Raw genomic sequence first — 20,091 nt, forward strand, 5'->3', positions numbered from 1 at the left:
TATGTACTTTAGCAGTTTCTTTTGGGTTTTTGGCGTGATCCAGTAGGATAAAGTACTTCAGGTTTGGTTTGTGAAAAATGCATTATAAACTATTATATAAATCATAGTAATTGTTTGCCAGTATGTTCTTAAATATGAAAAAGATGTATATGTAGTCACAGTTGGTGTTTTTCTTACTTCCGAAGAGAATAGAATCAAAGTTTTAAAAATCAGATCTTAGGACTAAATTGCCCTACTTTCAGCTCTGATGTGATATCTGATCTACTTATATTTTCTCATAGCCACCGGTCACTAAAAGTCTAGTAACAAACTGTAAACCAGTAACTGACAAAATCCACAAAGCATATAAGGACAAAAACAAATATAGGTAAGTAGTACACACATATTCCCTTTGTTTAGTATAAGAGTAATTACAAAGGTCTGGCTTTTTCATAAATCTACAATATTTTGTCTGTTAAGCACTCTTCTAAAATTTATATGAGATTGTTTGCTGTAGTAGTATTAAAAGTTTAAGTTATTCCTGTGGATGTTGAGTCCACTACAGTTTTTAAAAATGTATTTTCTATTGAAGTTTTATTTTTTATATCCATGTAATTATTTAAACTCTTCAAATATGTTTGATAATTAGGTTTGAAATCATGGGAGAAGAAGAAATCGCTTTTAAAATGATTCGTACCAACGTTTCTCATGTGGTTGGCCAGTTGGATGACATAAGAAAAAACCCTAGGTATTGATTTTTATATATAATTTTTAATTATGCAAATAAACCTGAATAAAAGGCAGCAGGACTGGAGAGAAGGGAGTAGCTTATTTCTGTATGGAACAGACCAAAAGGCCTAACAGTGGAGGCAGTGTTGGGGGTTGAGTGAGAGATAGGAGTTGCAAGTTGAGGTGGGGTCCCCCATGCAGAGGGATGAGCCTGAACTTCTAAGAACTGGGTTTTATTAATAACAAGCTGTTCAGGGAGAGCCGGGGCAGATCTCATTGTGGGGAGGTGAGGCCAGGCAGCTGGGACATTCTAGAAATGCCTTTTTAGAATTGTGGCATTTCTAAAAAGGTGCTTCCAGAACAGTTGTTTAGATGGTTAGATTTATCTTAGCAATTCAAAGTAAAGTTCAGATTAGGTTTTGAGGAAAAAGGAATGCTACCGTAAATGTGAACATTAATCCAGTATACTCCAGCCATCCTTTGGGGATGAATAAATTTTCAGGTTTACCTAAGCCTTAACAATTTCTTTACCAGCCCCTTAACTGTTACTTTAGCAGGTTTGATAAAATGTGCTAAAAATATGCATTTTTGAGTTTTTAACTTTAGTGGGAAATAGGTGTTTCATCAACTTCTTTGGAAAATAAAGACACTGGCATATAAACTATATATTTTTGAGATAGGATCTCACTCTGTTGCCCAAGCTGGAGTGCAGTAATGCAAACACGGCTCACTGTAGCCTCCACCTCCTGGGCTCAAGCAATCCTCCCACCTCAGCCTCTTGAGTAGCTAGAACCACAGGCATGAGCTGCTGCACCCAGCTAAAAACCAGTATTTTTAATTTCTGAGTCTTTTAAATGCATTAGGAGGTCTTTAGTTTTACCTCGCTGAAATTAGGATTCTAATTACAAATGATCAAAGATGTGAACCTTATAGACATTTTAAAGCCATTATATTTTTTCTACAAATCCTGTTCTCGTTTGGAGGAGAAAGAAATTGGAATTTTCAAAAAAGTAAAAATATCTTTAACACCCATTTAGTGTCTTCAGTAATCCAGTAAAATACTTGATGTTTTACAAAATGTTTCTCACAAGCCAACCAAACCATAAGGTACAATAATAATTAGCCAGCATACAGCCCTCTTTGCATATGCTGTTCCCTCCACTTGAAGTGTACTGTTTCAATTTCTTAAAATAACTTTAGCTTTTAAGAACCAATTTTGATGGGAGTACAGACTTCCCCCTATTTTCTTGATGAGCTCTCTTATTTATGAGTAGTAATAATGTGAGAATTTGCAGTTTTTAGTTGTAGCCAATACTTGTAGGTCTTTGTGCCAGTTTGAAAGTTACTGGGTTAGAGTATTCATAGACATTTTCATGGTACTTAAAGGGACAGGGGTTTAGTAGAAAGACACATGGCAAGCCAGGCTTTTCCCATAGTTTGCCAGGCCCAGCTGCTGCTTGTGTACCTGAACAGATTTTATCATTAACCCTTGTTTATGTTGTTTTGTTTTACTTTAATGAAGGCTTATTTTAAGTCAGGCGTGGAAAACTAGACTTCAGACTGACGTCAGCTCAAAGGACATGTTTATCCTGTTAACAGGGAGTCTGGGATAGACAATATCCAGGCTTTGTTTTTCTCTGACTTTCTTAGCTCTGCTTGTGTTGGCTTCATCATCAGGCCACAGACCATTAACACATTCAAGAACTTTACCATTGATTAAATAATACCATCTAATAGCCTGTCTTCACATTTCCCCAGTTGCCTCCAAATGCCCTTGATAGCTGTTGTCTGCCTCTTTTGTTTGTTTTTAAATCTAAGATACAGCCAAGGCTCATATATTATATTAGGTTGACATAGCTCTTTAGTATCCTTTAAAGCAGTCTCCAGGTTTAGAGAAAGATTAGTGAGCTCGCACATACCTGTCACTTGTCTTCCTTCTTCAGAAAAATTGAATCCTGATCGAATCCTTCTTCAGAGGGAAGACAAGTGATTTACATTTATTTACTTCCGTTTATATTTAACCTTGTTTCATCTAAACACACCCACTCCATCACTGCTACCTGATTAATATTAAGTGAATCTCAAACATTGTATCATTTTAGCTCCATATTTTTTGTATATATAACCACAATACCATTATCACCCTAAAAAAAAAATCAATAATGATTCCTTAATATGACCAACTACTTTGTCAATGTACACCTTTCACTCCTCTTAACTTTCATAAGGACTTATATGTTTTTTTTGGTTTTTAAGTTTGTTGGTTTGAAGTTAAATCTATGGGTTTTCCCTCCATCTATCTTTTTTTAACCATATAATTTTTTGCATGTATAGTATATGAAGAAATCTGATTATAGATTCTATAGCTATCTTATACTTTGTCCTTCTCTGATTGAATCCTAGTTGTTTAACATGTTTCTATGTCTCTTGTATTTCCCATAAATTAGTAGTTGGATCTGAAGGCTTGATTCTCAGGTTTGATTTTTTTTTTTTTTTAATTTTGGTGAATGTACTTCAAAAGTATTGGCATACCTACAAGCCATTTTAATGGGCCCTCAGTTTAGTGACCTTTGCCTTGAAAGGAACTTGAAACAAGCAAGGAAGCACCACTGTAATCTGATTTTTTGCCAGAACTCTAGCATCTTACAACTTGGTTAGAGATATAGTAAGCAGAAATTATCAAATTCATAGAATCTGTAGCTATAAGGCACTGTCTGTCTCAATTATTTATATGATTTTTCTTTGTAATATAACTATCAGTTCAGAGAAGTTGGTTTTGATTTTTTTTTTTTTTTTTATCTTTTTGAGACAGTCTCACTCTGTCATCCAGGCTGGAGTGCAATGGTGCAATCTAAAGATTGCTCACTGCAACCTCTGCCTCCCGAGTTAAGCAATTCTTGTGCCTCATTCTTTTGAGTAGCTGGAATTACAGGCGCGCCACCATGCCTGGCTAATTTTTTTGTATTTTTAGTAGAGACGGGGTTTCACCCTGTTGGCCAGGCTGGTCTCAAACTTCTGACTTCAAGTGATCAGCCTACCTTGATCTCCCAAGGTGCTGGGATTACAGGCATGAGCCACCACGCGTGGCCTTCAGAGAACTTGGTTTTAGGTACTTATGGATTATCTCTTTTTTTGCCTCACTGCAGCCTCTGCTTCCCAAGTTCAAGCGATTCTCCTGCCTCAGCTTTCCAAAGAGCTAGGACTACAGGCACGTGCCACCACATGTGGCTAATTTTTGTATTTGTAGTAGAGACGGGATTTTGCCGTGTTGGTCACACTGGTCTCAAACTCTTGACCTCAGGTGATCTTCCTGCCTCTGCCTCCCAAAGTGCTGGGATTACAGGTGTGAACCACCATGCCTGGCCACTGATTGTCTTTCCTAGCTGCCAACAAAACATTCTAGTCAGTTAACTACATTTATTGAACAATTAATTCAGGACACTCTAAAAAGAAGTCATTAAATTAATTTACTCCCATAGTTAAAAGGCCATCTACCCTAGTTCTCTTGTTTTATAGGTGAGGAATATCTAAAGAAAAACTGTATAGAACATCATTCCCCCAGAGAATCATATCAGCAAATATACCAACTTGGGACATAAGTCCATTTAAAATATATGTGGAATCCACATCCTTGTTTTGTTAGGTCAGGATTATCCGTATGTAACTAATAACCCTGGCTCTCTGTTATTTCAGGAAGTTTGTTTGCCTGAATGACAATATTGACCACAATCATAAAGATGCCCAGACAGTGAAGGCTGTTCTCAGGGACTTCTATGAATCCATGTTCCCCATACCTTCCCAGTTTGAGCTGCCAAGAGAGTATCGAAACCGTTTCCTTCATATGCATGAGCTGCAGGAATGGTAAATTCTCATGTTTTATATATGTGCGTGTGTGTATGAGTGTATACATTATACATGCGTATGTATCTATATGTTAGTGATGAAATGTTTTTTGGCCAGGCGCGGTGGCGCAAGCCTGTAATCCCAGCACTTTGGGAGGCCGAGACGGGCGGATCACGAGGTCAGGAGATTGAGACCATCCTAGCTAACACGGTGAAACCCTGTCTCTACTAAAAAAATACAAAAAACTAGCCGGGCGAGGTGGCGGGTGCCTGTAGTCCCAGCTACTCAGGAGGCTGAGGCAGGAGAATGGCGTAAACCTGGGAGGCGGAGCTTGCAGTGAGCTGAGATCCGTCCACTGCATTCCAGCCTGGGCAACAGAGCGAGACTCCGTCTCAAAAAAAAAAAAAAAAAAAAAAAAGGTTTTTTGTTTTTTGTTTTTAATTTCCTTTTTTTTTTTTTGAGATGGAGTTTCGCTCTTGTTGCCCAAGCTGGAGTGCAATGGCGCAATCTCAGCTCACTGCAATCTCCGCCTCCTGGGTTCAGTGATTCTCCTGCCTTAGCCTCCTGAATAGCTGGGATTACAGGCATGCACCACCAAGCCCGGCTAATTTTTTGCATTTTTAGTAGAAACGGGGTTTCACCATGTTAGCCAAGCTGGTCTTGAACTCCTGACCTCAATGCGCCTGCCTTGGCCTCCCAAAGTGCTGGGATTACAGGTGTGAGTCACCATGCCCAGCCGAAATTTCTTTAATATGTTATTTGCTCTGTAATTTATTTGTAAAAGTATAGTTATAATTTTTATTGAGTTTAATATTTGAAAGACATTTATTTGCATTTTAAGGGATTTGAAAAAATGCGTAACTGGGTTCTTTCAGTCTAGTTGGAACTTCATTTATTCAGCTGTTTGTTGACCAATGTGTAAGTGAAGGAATTGTTTAGTATAAAATGAGAGGTACATGAGGTCGGTATGTGCTGAGCTGATAGTCAAAAGACTTTGGGGAAAATGAATTAAACTAAGTCCTGAAGGCAGAATCTCAGAAGTGGTGAGAAGGGAACAATGAGCAAAAGCTTGGAGGTGGGAATGATCTGGGCAATTTGGGGGCTAGCCCAGCTTAGTTGGAGAATTCATATATTGAAATAGTAGAATGTAAACCTGAAAAGGTATTAGGAGCCATTTCATTCAGTACTTCAACAACCAGACTATCTGGTTAGCCTTTATAATCAACTGGGAAACTTTATAATGAGTAAAGGATTGAGTTAAGCATTTTGTTTTGTTTTCTTTTGCTTTGAGACAGAACCCTGCTCTGTCACCCAGGCTGGAGTGCAGTGGCATGATGTCTACTCACTGCAATCTCCACCTCCCGGGTTCAAGCGATTCTAATGCCTCAGCCTCCTGAGTAGCTGGGATTACAGGCATGTGCCACCACGCCCAGCTAATTCTTGTTATTTTTAGTAGAGACAGGGTTTTGCCAGGTTGGCCAGGCTGGTCTCAAACTCCTTGGCTCGAGCAATCCTTCCACCTCAGGCTTCCAAAGTGCTGAGATTACAGGCATGAGCCACCGCATCCGGCCCTAATTTTCATTCTTATATTTGTTAAATCAGCTAATTTATTGAGTATCTACTGTGGGAATAATCACTAGCAATATTGAGTGTTTAAGTAACAAGTACCTTATTAAGACCTTTTTTTTTAAACTTAATTGTAACATGGTACTTGACTAAGAGCTTTTCTTGCACATTCTCATTTAACTCTTCTAACAACTCTGTAGTAGGTCCATTTTATCCTCAGCACAGCAACAGGAAGTAACTTGCATAAGGCATCTCGGCTCCTGAATGGGGGAGCCCATGTATGAACCTGGGCAGCCCATTCACCAGATTCTGCCTACAAAACCGGCTAAGTGTGCTTAATCATCATCACTGCCATCAGAGTAGCTACCCTTTTTCTTGAGAACCTGTTGTCTGTTAAACACTGTGCTAGGCAAGATATTTACTCTCCACAGTTAAAAGTATTGTTATTGCCACATTGCAGATGAGAACATAGTAATGTGAGTTGAGTAACTTGCTCCTGCTGAAGTAGCTGGCAAGTGGCTGATCTAGCCTGACTCCCAACCCTGTGCACATTCCACTATATTCCACAGCTGCTTTATAAGTTTTCTTCATCTTTCATTCTACTGCCATTGCCAACATTTAATTATAAAGATAATTTTATCTTTTGGTTTAGGAATGAGAGACAGGACTAGCTGGATTTCCTAGGCCAACTAAGAATCCCTAAGCCTAGCTGAGAAGGTGACCACTTCCACCTTTAAACATGGGGCTTGCAACTTAGCTCACACCCGACCAATCAGATAGTAGAGAGAGCTCGTTAAAATGCTAATTAGGCAAAAACAGGTGATAAAGAATAGCCAATCATCTATTGCCTGAGAGCACAGCAGGAGGGACAATGATCGGGATATAAACCCAGGCATTCGAGCTGGCAATGGCTACCCTCTTTGGGTCCCCTCCCTTTGTATGGGAGCTCTGTCTTCACTCTATTAAATCTTGCAACTGCACTCTCTTTGGGTCCGTGTTTGTTACGGCTTGAGCTGAGCTTTCACTCACCATCCACCACTGCTGTTTGCCGCCATCACAGACCTGTCGCTGACTTCCATCCCTCCGGATCCAGCAGGGTGTCTGCTGTGCTCCTGATCCAGTGAGGCGCCCATTGCCACTCCTGATCGGGCTAAAGGCTCGCCATTGTTCCTGCACGGCTAGGTGCCTGGGTTCATCCTAATCGAGCTGAACACTAGTCATTGGGTTCCATGGTTCTCTTCCGTGACCCATGGCTTCTAATAGAGCTATAACACTCACCGCATGACCCAAGACTCCATTCCTTGGAATCTGTGAGTCCAAGAACCCCAGGTCAGAGAACACGAGGCTTGCCACCATCTTGGAAGTGGCCTGCCGCCATTTTGGAAGCAGCCTGCCACCATCTTTGGAGCTCTGGGAGCAAGGAACCCCCGCAAGGAACCCCCTGGTAACAGGAAGATTTTTGACCCTTTGCTTGCCTCTCTGTGCCAGATGCTAGGAATACTAAGATGAAAGGTATGTGGTACCAGGCTTTGAGATGTTCACAGTCTATCCAGGAAGACAGATACCAGGCAAATTGTGATACAGTATATTGAGGGCAGCAATAAGAGTTCAATGCAGTTGGTGTATATAGGAAGGACCAGCTGATTCTGTTACAGGAAGGTGATAGTTGGACTTGGTTTTGAATTATGAAAATGACTTTTCCAGGTAAGAAAGAGCATTCCTGGTAGAAGAAATGGCATGTGCAAAGGCACAGAGGTGTAAGATAATCCTGTGTCAAGGAAAAAGATTGTGAAAGACTGTATTTGATTAGACTTTTTTCTTTTGAGAATGGACCCCCAGGAGAGATTTTTTTTAGATGTTTGTCATGATCAGACTTCATGATTTGAGATGATAACTAGTATTAGAGTGGAGGTTAGAGTGTTGGAGAAGTACTTAGAGTGGGGCAGGGTTAACTGGAGGCAGGGAGTCGATAAGCATTTCAGTAGTCCTAGAAACAGTCAGGTGTGAACCAAGGATACAGCCCAGGCAATAAAGAAAAAGCAGTAGACGAATTGGGAGACATTTTAAAAGGGAAATGGGCAGACCCTGGCACTAGAACTCCTCGCTGTCTTGGAGTTGGGCAAATGAGACAATTAGGATGAATATTGCTGCTATCTTTATGTTTTTATTTTCATAAGGAGAAGTTATTACTGAATCATGGGTCTTCTCTCCCAGAAATGACAAGGAATGGCTTCTCACCATTTTCACTTTCTCTTAACTCAGAGGAAAAAGATCTTTAGGTGGTTCTAAGTGTTAACTCCCCAAATCCAATTTGTGACTAAATTTACCCTCAGGGGTCCATTTGAATAAGAAAAGAGTGGGCTTAAAAGTAATTTGAGAGGTCCTTGATTTCTGTGCTGTACAAATGGTGTGAATCAGGTGTGGGTGCTCTCGCAGTCATTCCCCTGTCCTGGGGGCTGCTTGCTCCTCGTCCTGCTCAGCTCTGCATCGTCTCTCACTGCTATCCCTGCTTCCTAGAAATTGTCTTGTTTCTCTTTTCCTCCATGAGTTCCCTGCCCATCTTTCCCTAGTTGCCTGCATTGACTTTCTTCCTGTCCCCATAGAAGCCCATTCCTTTTGGGGTATAGCACTGCACAGCCATCTGTCTGGTTGTGTTTGTCTCTCCCGATGGACTGTGAGTCCTCTTCCAGGGCAAAGGTGGTGTCTTACTGCTGAGTCCACAGTGCCTCCCTAGTACATAGCAGGCGCTCATTTGATGGGTTCTCTTGCAGCTGGGGCAACATGTTAACTGTCTGTAGTTTGTGGCTGCTTAGCTCTTTAAGAATCCACATTGATTCTGAATGACACTAGACATTAGTTGACAGAGCTGGTTATGATCCTATTAACAGATGTGGGAAATATGGGGGGAAGACCTGTGTGTGGGAGAGTGCCATTTTGGATGTGTGACTTGAGGTAGAGACATCCACACCCAAACAGTGGAAAATAAGAATCTGTAACTCAGCACAGAGGCCAGAGTTTGGTAATTACTAGCATATCTTCCAAACCTATGGTAAGCATTTTTATTTAATCTTCATAACCAATTGTTCATTATTTCAAAATTACAGATAAGGAAATGGCTATACTGCCTCTTTTTATCCCCAATATTCTGTTGACTCCAGGTCCAGTTGATTCTCCCTCAGGAATGTCTCTTCTATTGCTTATTTCTTTTCGTTGTCACTGCTTCCTTTCATGCCTGGTCTAAAACTGAAATGCCTGCCTTTCTTGTTTGTCCATCCTTCAAACGGCCACCATGTTTACCCTGATTATGTCACACACACCCCCACCTGTCTGTTTCATCCACTTTCCCACTAGAGTGTTCTGTCCAGACCCCACTGTGTGGTTTTGCAGAGCAGCTGCAGTTCACACCTTCTCACCTTCACCTGGCTTAGCTCCCCCCATGCTGCTGCATGGATTCACTCCACTCAGTCCTGCAGGGTCCAGCTGGCCACTGTGCCACTCTACTGCTCCTTCTCTTTCTCATCCTTATGCTTTCTGTCCCCTTCAAGGCTCACAGGAAATGCCGCCATCTCTGTGGTGCTGTCCTCATTTCTCTAAGTTTTTCCACAAGACTGCTTTTGATAATGCGTATTTCTGTCTGTCTTATGTGACGGCAAGTCATCAGTCAGCATGTCAGCAACGCCTCAGGTTTCTAAACACTTAAAGCAGGGACTTCATCTTGTTCATCTCTCCATATCCACAGAAAGTATTTATCAAGTAACTGAGTGAATAAATAAGTATGAATGAATAAAAATGAATGAAAGAGTGATTTTAAGTGCCAGAAGTAATTTTCTTTTGAAATCCTCTCCCCTGCCTGGGTAACTTTACTAATTCAAGTATAATATTTACTATGACATAATAAAAAATCTGAACTCATGTTGGAAATGTATATTGTGTGAGCATTTTAGAATTGCAAGACAATGTTTTTGTTTCCCAGCATAGTTTTTATAAAACTAGTACATAAATAATGCTTAACTAATGGTAGTGAAACCATACACAGAAGTACATAGTTGCTTTCTTCTCTCTCTGCACAGGAGGGCTTATCGAGACAAATTGAAGTTTTGGACCCATTGTGTACTAGCAACATTGATTATGTTTACTATATTCTCATTTTTTGCTGAGCAGGTAAGTTTTATATGTTTTGTGTGGATATTAAATGGTATTTCTTGGTATACTAGCGTCTGAATGTTTTAGAAAATGATATACACTTACAATCAAAATTTTAGCTTCTCATTGTCTTATAGCTCATATGTGAATATGTTAAATATGTTTCACAATATTCAGGCAGCAAATATAACAGTCTTTTATTCATTTCTCTTCTAAATCTATTACCAGTATTCTTTTTATCTGGAACTCAACAGATTAACTTGTAGATACCAGGCTAAAACCAAGTAGCTCTAAGTATTTATAACCAAAAAACCATCTAGGATCCTTATCTAATGTTAATTTTCTATGGGTCTCCAATTTTCTTCCTCTCTTTCACCCTTCCTTGAGTGAGCACAGTGTTTTCAGACATCCCACAGTTCCGTTGTGTTGTCCCACTCACACCGGTAGCTCCCATTTATCTTTCTTTCAGTTGCTAGGAGTTCTCCCTCCTCTCTCCTCATTCCTCCTCTCCTCATCAGCCCCTCTACACCTGGGCTTTCCTCTGCATGCATGTACACACGCAGCCTCCTTGAGGTGAGCGTCCAGAAGTAGGAGGGAGATTTGTGAGGTAAAAAGAAAGGGATAAGAGAGTCCTCATTAGGCTATTCACATATGAAATACTCTGAAGAAAAAGGATTAAAGGAGGGGAATGGGCATCTTTCCCGACCTGACTTGGGTTGGGCCAGTGACTTGGCCTCTGCCTCCAATCAAGGTGACTATTGAGTGGAGCTTTTCTAGCTGTCACTCAGATGAAACATACACCAAATTGACTTATACCAAGAAGGACAGGCACCCAAGTACTGAGAGCTTTAGGATAAACGAATGGGCTTCTTGCTGCAAATGGAAGGAAATTCAGGAAACAGACTGGGCAGGTGAACAGGACAGCAACTTAACCTTCATCTGCTTCCCAGGGATTGTACATCTTGTTCTTGATGTTTGTTACCATTGTTCCTGGCAGGTAAAAGTCTTATGAAAAATCTCAGAAAGGCTGTGCCTGCTTTTAGAACAGGGTCCAGTGAGGAACCTTTGAGTCTGCTGTGCTGACCTAGGATGGGGAAGGAAAGGAGCCCTGACTGAAAGGAGCAGTCGCGGTAGTGGAAAGGAAGAGGAGTGTTAGTCTTTCCTCTGTGTCATCTATACCAGCAGAGAACAGGGAACTAGAGAGGCAGGAAGAGGGAAAGGAAGGGCAGGTTAAATCCCAGCACCCTGCTCTCTACCTACTGGAGTCAAACTCCTTCCTCCTGCCATACCTACCACCTTCACAAACAAATCAGCCAATGCTGCCTCTTCCTTCCCTCCCAAATCCCAGTTCATCATTCAGTCCATGGTGGCTTATGTTTGGACAAAGCCCTGCCTCCACCTAGAGATGAAGGAACAAGCCAGTCCTACATGGTTGGGGAGAGGGAAGACAGGGTAAACATAGAGATCCTAGATGGAAAACATAAAGAGCACATTTTGGGCTGGGTGCGGTGGTTCATGCCGGTAATCCCAGCACTTTGGGAAGCCAAAGTAGGCAGATCACTTGAAATCAGGAATTCACGACCAGTGTGGCCAACATGGTGAAACCTCATCTTTACCAAAAATGCAAAAATTAGCTGAGTGTGGTGGTGTGCATCTGTAGTCTCAGCTACTCGGGACGCTGAGGTAGGCGAATCGCTTGAACTCTGGAGGTGGAGGTTGCGGTGAGCCAAGATCACGCCACTGCACTCCAGGTTGGGCAACAGTGAGTGAAACTCTGTTTCAAAGAAAATAAACCCCACATTTTTAAATTGAAATTTTATTATAGTGTTGATTTGGTTTTCTGTTTCAGATGTATTATGGGCAAACTTTTTATGAGGACAAAAGTATTCAAGTTCTAAGCTACTAATTTACAAATGAACTTTTATATTACAATCCATTTTAAATTGGGTGTTGCCTGTGTTCTCCAATGATTGTGATTAGGTTAAGTAGTGGGGGAGAAATGCTGATAAGATTTTCAATATAGGTGTGTGGTTTTTTTTTTTTTTTTTTTTTACAAACGTAGTCATTTTCAAACCCAGAGACAGTGTCTTATTGCTAAATAGAGACAGTTTCCTTCAGTAGAAAGACTTGACAAATGGATATCTTGTAAATAAATATGCTTTGGTAATAGCTGTGTAAAAATCTGTAGTTAGAAAAATGAAGCATGGGCCAAAATAATTTCAATCCTCTTGGGTCTCTTTGTGGGCACATATCTAGGCATATTGACCCTACAAAGCTATAAACAAAACTAATGTTTGTTTTTATTTTGGAGGAGGAATGATGGAGATTCGTTTGTTGTCTATTTTTATGTATAAGATTGTGGAAATGATTAAGGTCATATGGCTCTTAGAAAGTATGATGCACTTATATTCTTTCATCAACGTGATAATTAAAATGTATTTTGTGTCTTTCATCATTTAGTTAATTGCACTTAAGCGGAAGATATTTCCCAGAAGGAGGATACACAAAGAAGCTAGTCCCAATCGAATCAGAGTATAGAAGATCTTCATTTGAAAACCATCTACCTCAGCATTTACTGAGCATTTTAAAACTCAGCTTCACAGAGATGTCTTTGTGATGTGATGCTTAGCAGTTTGGCTCGAAGAAGGAAAATATCTAGTACCATGCTGTTTTGTGGCATGAATATAGCCCACTGACCAGGAATTATTTAACCAACCCACTGAAAACTTGTGTGTTGAGCAGCTCTGAACTGATTTTACTTTTCAAGAATTTGCTCATGGACCTGTCATCCTTTTTATTAAAAGGCTCACTGACAAGAGACAGCTGCTAATTTCCCATAGCAATCATTGCAGACTAACTTTATTACGAGAAGCCTATGCCAGCTGGGAGTGATTGCTAAGAGGCTCCAGTCTTTGCATTCCAAAGCCTTTTGCTGAAGTTTTGCACTTTTTTTTCATTTCCCATTTTTAAAATAAGTAGTTACTAAGTTAACTAGTTATTCTTGCTTCTGAGTATAATGAATTGGGATGTCTAACCCTATTTTTATAGATGTTATTTAAATAATGCAGCAATATCACCTCTTATTGACAATACCTAAATTATGGGTTTTACTAATGTTTAAGACTGTAAATGGTCTTAAACCACTAACTACTGAAGAGGTCAATGATTGACATCTGAAATGCTTTGTAATTATTGACTTTCAGCCCCGAAGAATACTATGATTTCATGTGCAGGTCTAATTTCAAAGGGCTAGAGTTAGTAACAGTGCTACTTACCAGATGTAATTATGTTTTGGAAATGTACATATTCAAACAGAAGTGCCTCATTTTAGAAATGAGTAGTGCTGATGGCACTGGCACATTACAGTGGTGTCTTGTTGAATACTCATCGGTATGTTCCAGTAGCTATCTCTCTCAGTCAGTTTTAGATAGAACAGAGGCCAGCAAACTTTCTTTGTAAAAGGCTGGATAGTAAATTATTGCAGGCCACCTGTGTCTTTGTCATGTATTCTTCTTGTTTAGTTTTTTTCAAACAACCCTCTAAAAATGTAAAAACCATGTTTAGCTTGCAGCCGTACAAAAACTGGCCACCAGTCAGATGTGACCCTCAGGCCATCATTTGCCAATCACTGAGAATTAGTTTTTGTTGGTGGTGGTGGTGATGGTGGTTTTTTTTTTTTTTTTTGAGACAGAGTCTCGCTCTGTCGCCCAGGCTGGAGTGCAGTGGCGGAATCTCAGCTCACTGCAGCGTCCGCCTCCCGGGTTCAAGCAGTTCTCCTGTCTCAGCCTCCTGAGTAGCTGGGACTACAGGTGTACGCCGCCACACCTGGCTAATCTTTGTATTTTTAGTAGAGACAGGGTTCCACCATATTGGTCAGGCTGGTCTCGAACTCCTGACCTCAGGTGATCCACCCGCCTCCACCTCCCAAAGTGCTGAGATTACAGGTGTGAGCCACTGCGCCCAGCTAAGAATTAGTATTTTTAATGTATGGTTAAACCTTGGCATCTAGTTATATTTTGTTTATGTCGTAATACAATGAATTTGTGAAGACCAGATTCCATGAGTAACTCTGACAGGTATTTTAGATCATGATCTCAACAATATTCTTTCAAAATGGCATACATCTTTTGTACAAAGAACTTGAAATGTAAATACTGTGTTTGTGCTGTAAGAGTTGTGTATTTCAAAAACTGAAATCTCATAAAAAGTTAAATTTTTGTCTGACACTTTGATTTTTAAATCTTTGAGGATTGAGTTTACTGTTACTCAGATTCAGCAGTCACTTGAGTGCCTTTACTGTGTATCAGGTTCTGTGTTGAACATTACTAAAATTAAGTGGAAAGTAAGGAAAGATTAGTATTATACAGAAGAATGTTGCTTTATAGGGGGGAAAATAGTTTCTAAATGGACTTATATGGTAAAAATTTAGGGTATGTTGGTATCATTATAAAAGCTGAGATTTATTCTAGAAAAGTTAGAGAAATGAACATGTGTCTGTAATGACGATTTCTGTGGTTAGATGAATATAGTCCATACCTAATTAGGAGCTTGATAATGGGATGGATAATACAATCATAGGCTATTCATAGACTCATTCTAATGATTCTGTGATTCAGTAGAATCATTAGAACAGAGGAACCTCAGAAGTTGATGAGCAGTCAGATGGTCAGAACCGATTGATCAAATGAAATCCTATAGAAGGTCACTATGTGTTTTAGTTTTTTGTGCTGCTGTAACAAAATACTTCAGACTGGGTAATTTACAAAGAACACGAATTCATTTTCTTATAGTTATAGAGGCCAAGAGTCCAAGATCAAGGGGCTAGCAGGTTTGGTTGTCTGGTGAGGGCTGCTTTCTGCTTTTAAGATGGCTTCTTGAATGCCGTATCCTCACAGAGCAGGAGGGCAAGAAGGCACAAACTGCTTCTGTCAAGCCCTCTAAAAAAGGCATCTAATTGAATTCATGAGGGCTCTGTTCCCATGACTTATTACCCTCTGAAAGCCCCACCTCATAATACTTTTAAATTGCCAATTAAGTTTCAACATGAATTTTGGACAGATAAAAATATTAACCACAGCATTCTGTGACACAAAAGAAGGAAGGCTACTCCTCCTGCCTGATTCTCAAGGTGTTGCCTCTAGCTCCCAGGCCCTTCAGGCAGAGTTTCAAAACAACTGTCTGGACCAAGCCTTGCTTTTTATCGTCAAGGACACCAAGGCCGGGGGATGACATGACTTGCTCAAGGTCTTACAACGAGTTAGAGGAAGAGGTACGGTGGGAACCCAAGTTGTCCCTCTTTCCTGTCCCCACCAGCCCATGCTGCCTCCCCAGGACTGTGGCACATATGGGTGAAGAGCACACCCTGCAGTCAGACTACAGGAGTTCAAGTCCTGGATCCTACAGGAGTTCAAGTCCTGGATCCTGGACACTGCTTGCCATGATTTAGCTTTCTCTGCCAAAATGTGATGATGGTAATTATGAAAATTCTTGTAAAACACTGTTGTCCAGGCCAGAGGTGAGGCTCCTAGTCTAGTCGTCAGGGTGAGATTATTACATTGCTCTTAGCTAAAAAAGTGATACATTTTCTAATTAAAAAGAGGATTTTTTTTAACCTACCTTATGTCTTCAAAACTGTTTTTTTGTTTGTTTTTTGAGACAGGCTCTCACTCTGTTGCCCCAGGCTGGAGAGCAGTGGCGTGATCTCAGCTGACTGTAGCGTCAACCTCTCAGGCTCAAGTCATCCTCTCACCTCAGCCTCCTGAGCAGCTGTGACTACAGGTGTGCTCCACCACACCTGACTAATTTTGTTTATTTTTTTGTAGAAACAGGGTCTTACTATGTTATCCAGGCTGTCTCAAACTCCTGGACTCAAGCAATACTTCTGCCTTGGCCTTCCACGGTGCTGGGATTACAGGTGTGAGCCACTTCACCTGGCAAAAGTGTTCATTTTGAAAATTATTTCTACATATACCAAGAAGTATACAAATAATAACAGATCAAGGATTTAAACTGAAGCGTAATCACTACTTAGGTCAAAACATCTAAGGAGGAAACAGCACCAGTTCCACACAAATTCTTCCACAGAGCAGAAAAAAGGAGAGTATCATCCAACTCATCCCTTGTACACAACCCCAACACTTAACACTTGGCTCAGATACCACAAGACAAAAACCATGGGCAGTCTACTGCAAAAGAATCCCAAACAAAACACTAGCAAGCCAAATTCAGTTATTCCCAGAAGAACAACACTTCACAGTCAAGTGGGGCCTACTCCAGGAATGCAAATTTGGCCCAACACTTGAAAATCAGCTCACCACATCAGCAAGACCAAAAGAGAAACGATGATAATCTCAACAGATCTTTCTTTAAAAAAGACCATAAAAATTGTTAAAAAGTCCAATGGGTGAATTCTTATCTGCTCAACAGTTATCAAGACTTTGCCACATTTATTCATGCTCTGTTTTTCTTTGTGATATATTTTAAGGGAAATCCCACGCTTCATTGTGACAGGAGTACAGAGCCGTGGTGGTTAAAAGGATGTGAAGGGGGCTTCTCGTCAGTCTAATTGCTTTTCTCCTCTCACTTGCCCTAATAACAGCTACATCTTACTGCACACAATCTATGTGCTAAATGCTTTAAGTTCATCATCTCATTTCATCCACAACATATCTCCATTTATCAGTGAGGGAACTGGGGCTTAACTAGGTTTAGTGCCTCATCTCAGGTCTCACTATTAAGTAATAGAGACAGCTTTTCCACCCAAGTCTCTACAAAATTTTTAGCCACTACATAAACGTGGATTCCAAGGGACAAATCTAACTCAAGCTTCTTAAGAAAAACAAAGGGATACAGGAGGAAGATACTCTTCCTGAACCATTACTCAGTACCGTCTATCTGTGCCTCTCTATGCACATCAGCTTTTCTCCCCTTGGTGAGGACATGGCATTTCCTGTCTCACATACTCCAGAGAGGCAGGAAGTTTCGTCTCTGGCTTCAAAATAGAAAACCCTGGTGGGAGATGAGTTACTGTGATTGGCTCATTCTGGGCTCTGTGCCCACCTCTGTAGCCAGAGGGATGGAGATTTTTACCGAAGGAAGGAGGGGAGTGATGCTGGGCCGACAAAAACATCACCTTCCAGTTTCACAGATTAGAGATGGTGCAGGTGGAAGACCAAGTTCCTGGATTAGGTACTCAAGGTGAAGACAAGCTGCCATACTTGAAAGCAATTGGAAAAATCTGTTGATACAGAGAGTACAGTGAACCTTGTAAATTTTTCATTACTGAAAGGATTAAAAAAAATGTAAAGCATTCGTACAGTACCTGCCACGTAACAAATGCGCCATAAATGATGGCTTTTATGATTCACAATTGGTCCCAATTGGAATCTTGCTTCTCCTCTCTCGCCAGCCTCATTCTTGGCCTCATACTACATCAGCCACATTGCATTTTCCCAAATGTGCTGTGCACTCTTATGCCTCCATACCCTTATACATGCTGTTCTTGTTATCTACTGAGTAGTTTATGGAGACATTTCTATGAGTTTTTAAAAATTATTATAAATAGAGATGGGGTCCCACCATTTTGTCCAGACTGGTCTCAAACTCTTGTGCTCAAATGATCCTCCTGCCTCAGCCTCCAAAAGTGTCGAGATTACAGGCATGAGCCCCACTGCTCCTGGCCTCTAAGATTTCGACTATATTACCTGAGTTCTTCAAGACTGAATAAGGAAAAAAGGGATGTAATATTTAGATTTTCAAACAATCATGACAAGATTCTACACCACTGGTTACTACAAAAAATGGGAAAATGTTTTGTTAGGAATCCAGATAATTGAAATAAATGGGTGATGATCTATATGGGAAAGTATTAACAATGTGGTCATCTAAGAGTGAATACTGAGACAGGTCTTGAAATATTGGTGTGTCTGTTAAAAATTATCTGTAAATTACCTGCTGAAGCACATGGTGAAATCTCCAGACCTGCTCTTTATAGCAGTGAAATGCCAAGATGCTGGAGATAATCTTGGGAAATTTTTACTACAAATAAAGATGAAAAATGACAGATGATCTTCTGTAAGGGTCACTAGGAAAAACAGCTGAATCTTTATGATGATGTAGTGAGTAGAACTACTTAATAATAACAGCATGTATAAGGGTATGGAGGCATAAGAGTGCACAGCACATGTGGGAAAATGCAATGTGGCCGATGTAGTATGAGGCCAAGAATGAGGCTGGCGAGAGACGCAAAGCAGGATTCCAATTGGGACCAATTGTGAATCATAAAAGCCACCATTTATGGTGCATTTATTATGTGGCAGGTACTGTACTATGCTTTACAAACTTTTTTTGAATCCTTTCAGTAATGAAAAATGTACAAGGTTCACTATCCTGTATCAACAGGTTTGATGTAGTAATGGAATTACAGGAACGAGTCTGGGAGTCGTCGTCAGTCATTCCTTACCCAATACACTGGTGTATTTAAATGAGCCAGTGGATTGCTGAGCATCATAAGGAAGAGAATTCAAAACAAAACAGTAAACAGGAGGGTTCCTTTGACTTTCTTGAACTAGGCAGTTGAAAAGTGATTGGCGTCAATAAGATCCTGAAGCCTTTGCCAAATATTAAAGAAGTAAAATATAGGCCAGGAAAGTTGGCTCATGCCTGTAATCCCAGCACTTCGGAAGGCTGAGGTGAGAGGATCATTTGAGCCTAGGAGTTTGAGACCAGCCTGGGCAACATAGTGAGACCCCATCTCGGCAAACTTTCTTGTTTTTTTTCTTAATTAGCCAGGCATGGTGGCACGTGCCTGAGTCCCAGGTACTCAGGAGGCAGAGACAGGGGATCATTTGGGCCCAGGAAATCAAGGCTGCAGTGAGCCGTGATCATGCCACTGCACTTCAGCCTAGGCAATGGAGCAAAACCCTGTCTCAAAAAAAAAAAAAAGGTAAAATGTATGATTTCAAATAGAAAAAGGATTGCAGAGCTATGAGCAAACTAAGGCAAGTACAAAGGTTGAAATATATTTTAAAATTATTTGGGGGAAAATACATACAAGCACAGAAAAAAGGATGAAAGGAAATAATACCCCCAATTTTAAACTGTATATTATTTCTAGGTAGTGGGATTATCGGTGAGTTTCATTTCCTTCATAAATTATATCTTCAAAAATTGTTTTGCAATTGATACTAATTACAAATAATTGTTTTACACCAAATAATTTTACAATTATACTCCCACCCACTGAATGGGTTCCGTTTGTTACATAGATTCATCATCACTCCATGTAGTCAGATTTTGTAGTTTTGCCATTGTAGTGGACTGCCACAACATAGACTATGGGACAATTTTTTGTAATGCCAAACGCGTACGGAACTACGCCGTGTTGTTCAACGACACATTTTCATGTGGTAATAAAACTTAGAAAATGAGTGTGGGTGAATGATTTACATAAATTTAGGATAATTTTCTTATATCCCTGAATGGGGAAGGGTGGGGGACCGGGTGAGGATCGGATGGAAAGGCCTGCCTGAGAAGATTCAGTGAATGTCGGTAAAGCTCTACTTAATAAATTAGGTGGTATGTTCATCATGTTTCATAATTTACATATTATTCTGCAATTTTTTCTTTTTTTTTTGACACGGAGTCTCACTCTGTCACCCAGGCTGGCAATGGTGCGGTCTTGCTCACTGCAAGCTCTGCCTCCTGGGTTCAAGCGATTCTCCTGCCTCAGCTTCCCGAGTAGCTGGGATTACAGGCGCCCTCCACCACGTCCCCACGTCCGGCTAATTTTTGTATTTTTAGTAGAGACGGGTTTCACCATGTTGGCCAGGC

General features: G+C 40.5%; 1 protein-coding gene across 1 annotated transcript in view; it reads left to right on the top strand.

Moving 5' to 3' along the window:
- The window catches only part of GNPTAB (N-acetylglucosamine-1-phosphate transferase subunits alpha and beta), an 86,956-nt gene extending 72,472 nt beyond the window's left edge, over positions 1–14,484 (top strand). Inside the window, exons 17-21 of the mRNA XM_033220886.1 lie at positions 282–367; positions 629–727; positions 4,402–4,569; positions 10,188–10,278; positions 12,721–14,484. Of these exons, the coding sequence (XP_033076777.1) occupies positions 282–367; positions 629–727; positions 4,402–4,569; positions 10,188–10,278; positions 12,721–12,798 (522 nt within the window). The 3' untranslated portion in view covers positions 12,799–14,484. The remainder of the gene's footprint in view (positions 1–281; positions 368–628; positions 728–4,401; positions 4,570–10,187; positions 10,279–12,720) is intronic.
- The last annotated feature ends 5,607 nt before the right edge of the window (positions 14,485–20,091 follow it).

This window comes from Trachypithecus francoisi, unplaced genomic scaffold (assembly GCF_009764315.1).
Source record: "Trachypithecus francoisi isolate TF-2019V2 unplaced genomic scaffold, Tfra_2.0 Lachesis_group11, whole genome shotgun sequence".
NCBI classification, from domain to species: Eukaryota; Metazoa; Chordata; class Mammalia; order Primates; family Cercopithecidae; genus Trachypithecus; species Trachypithecus francoisi.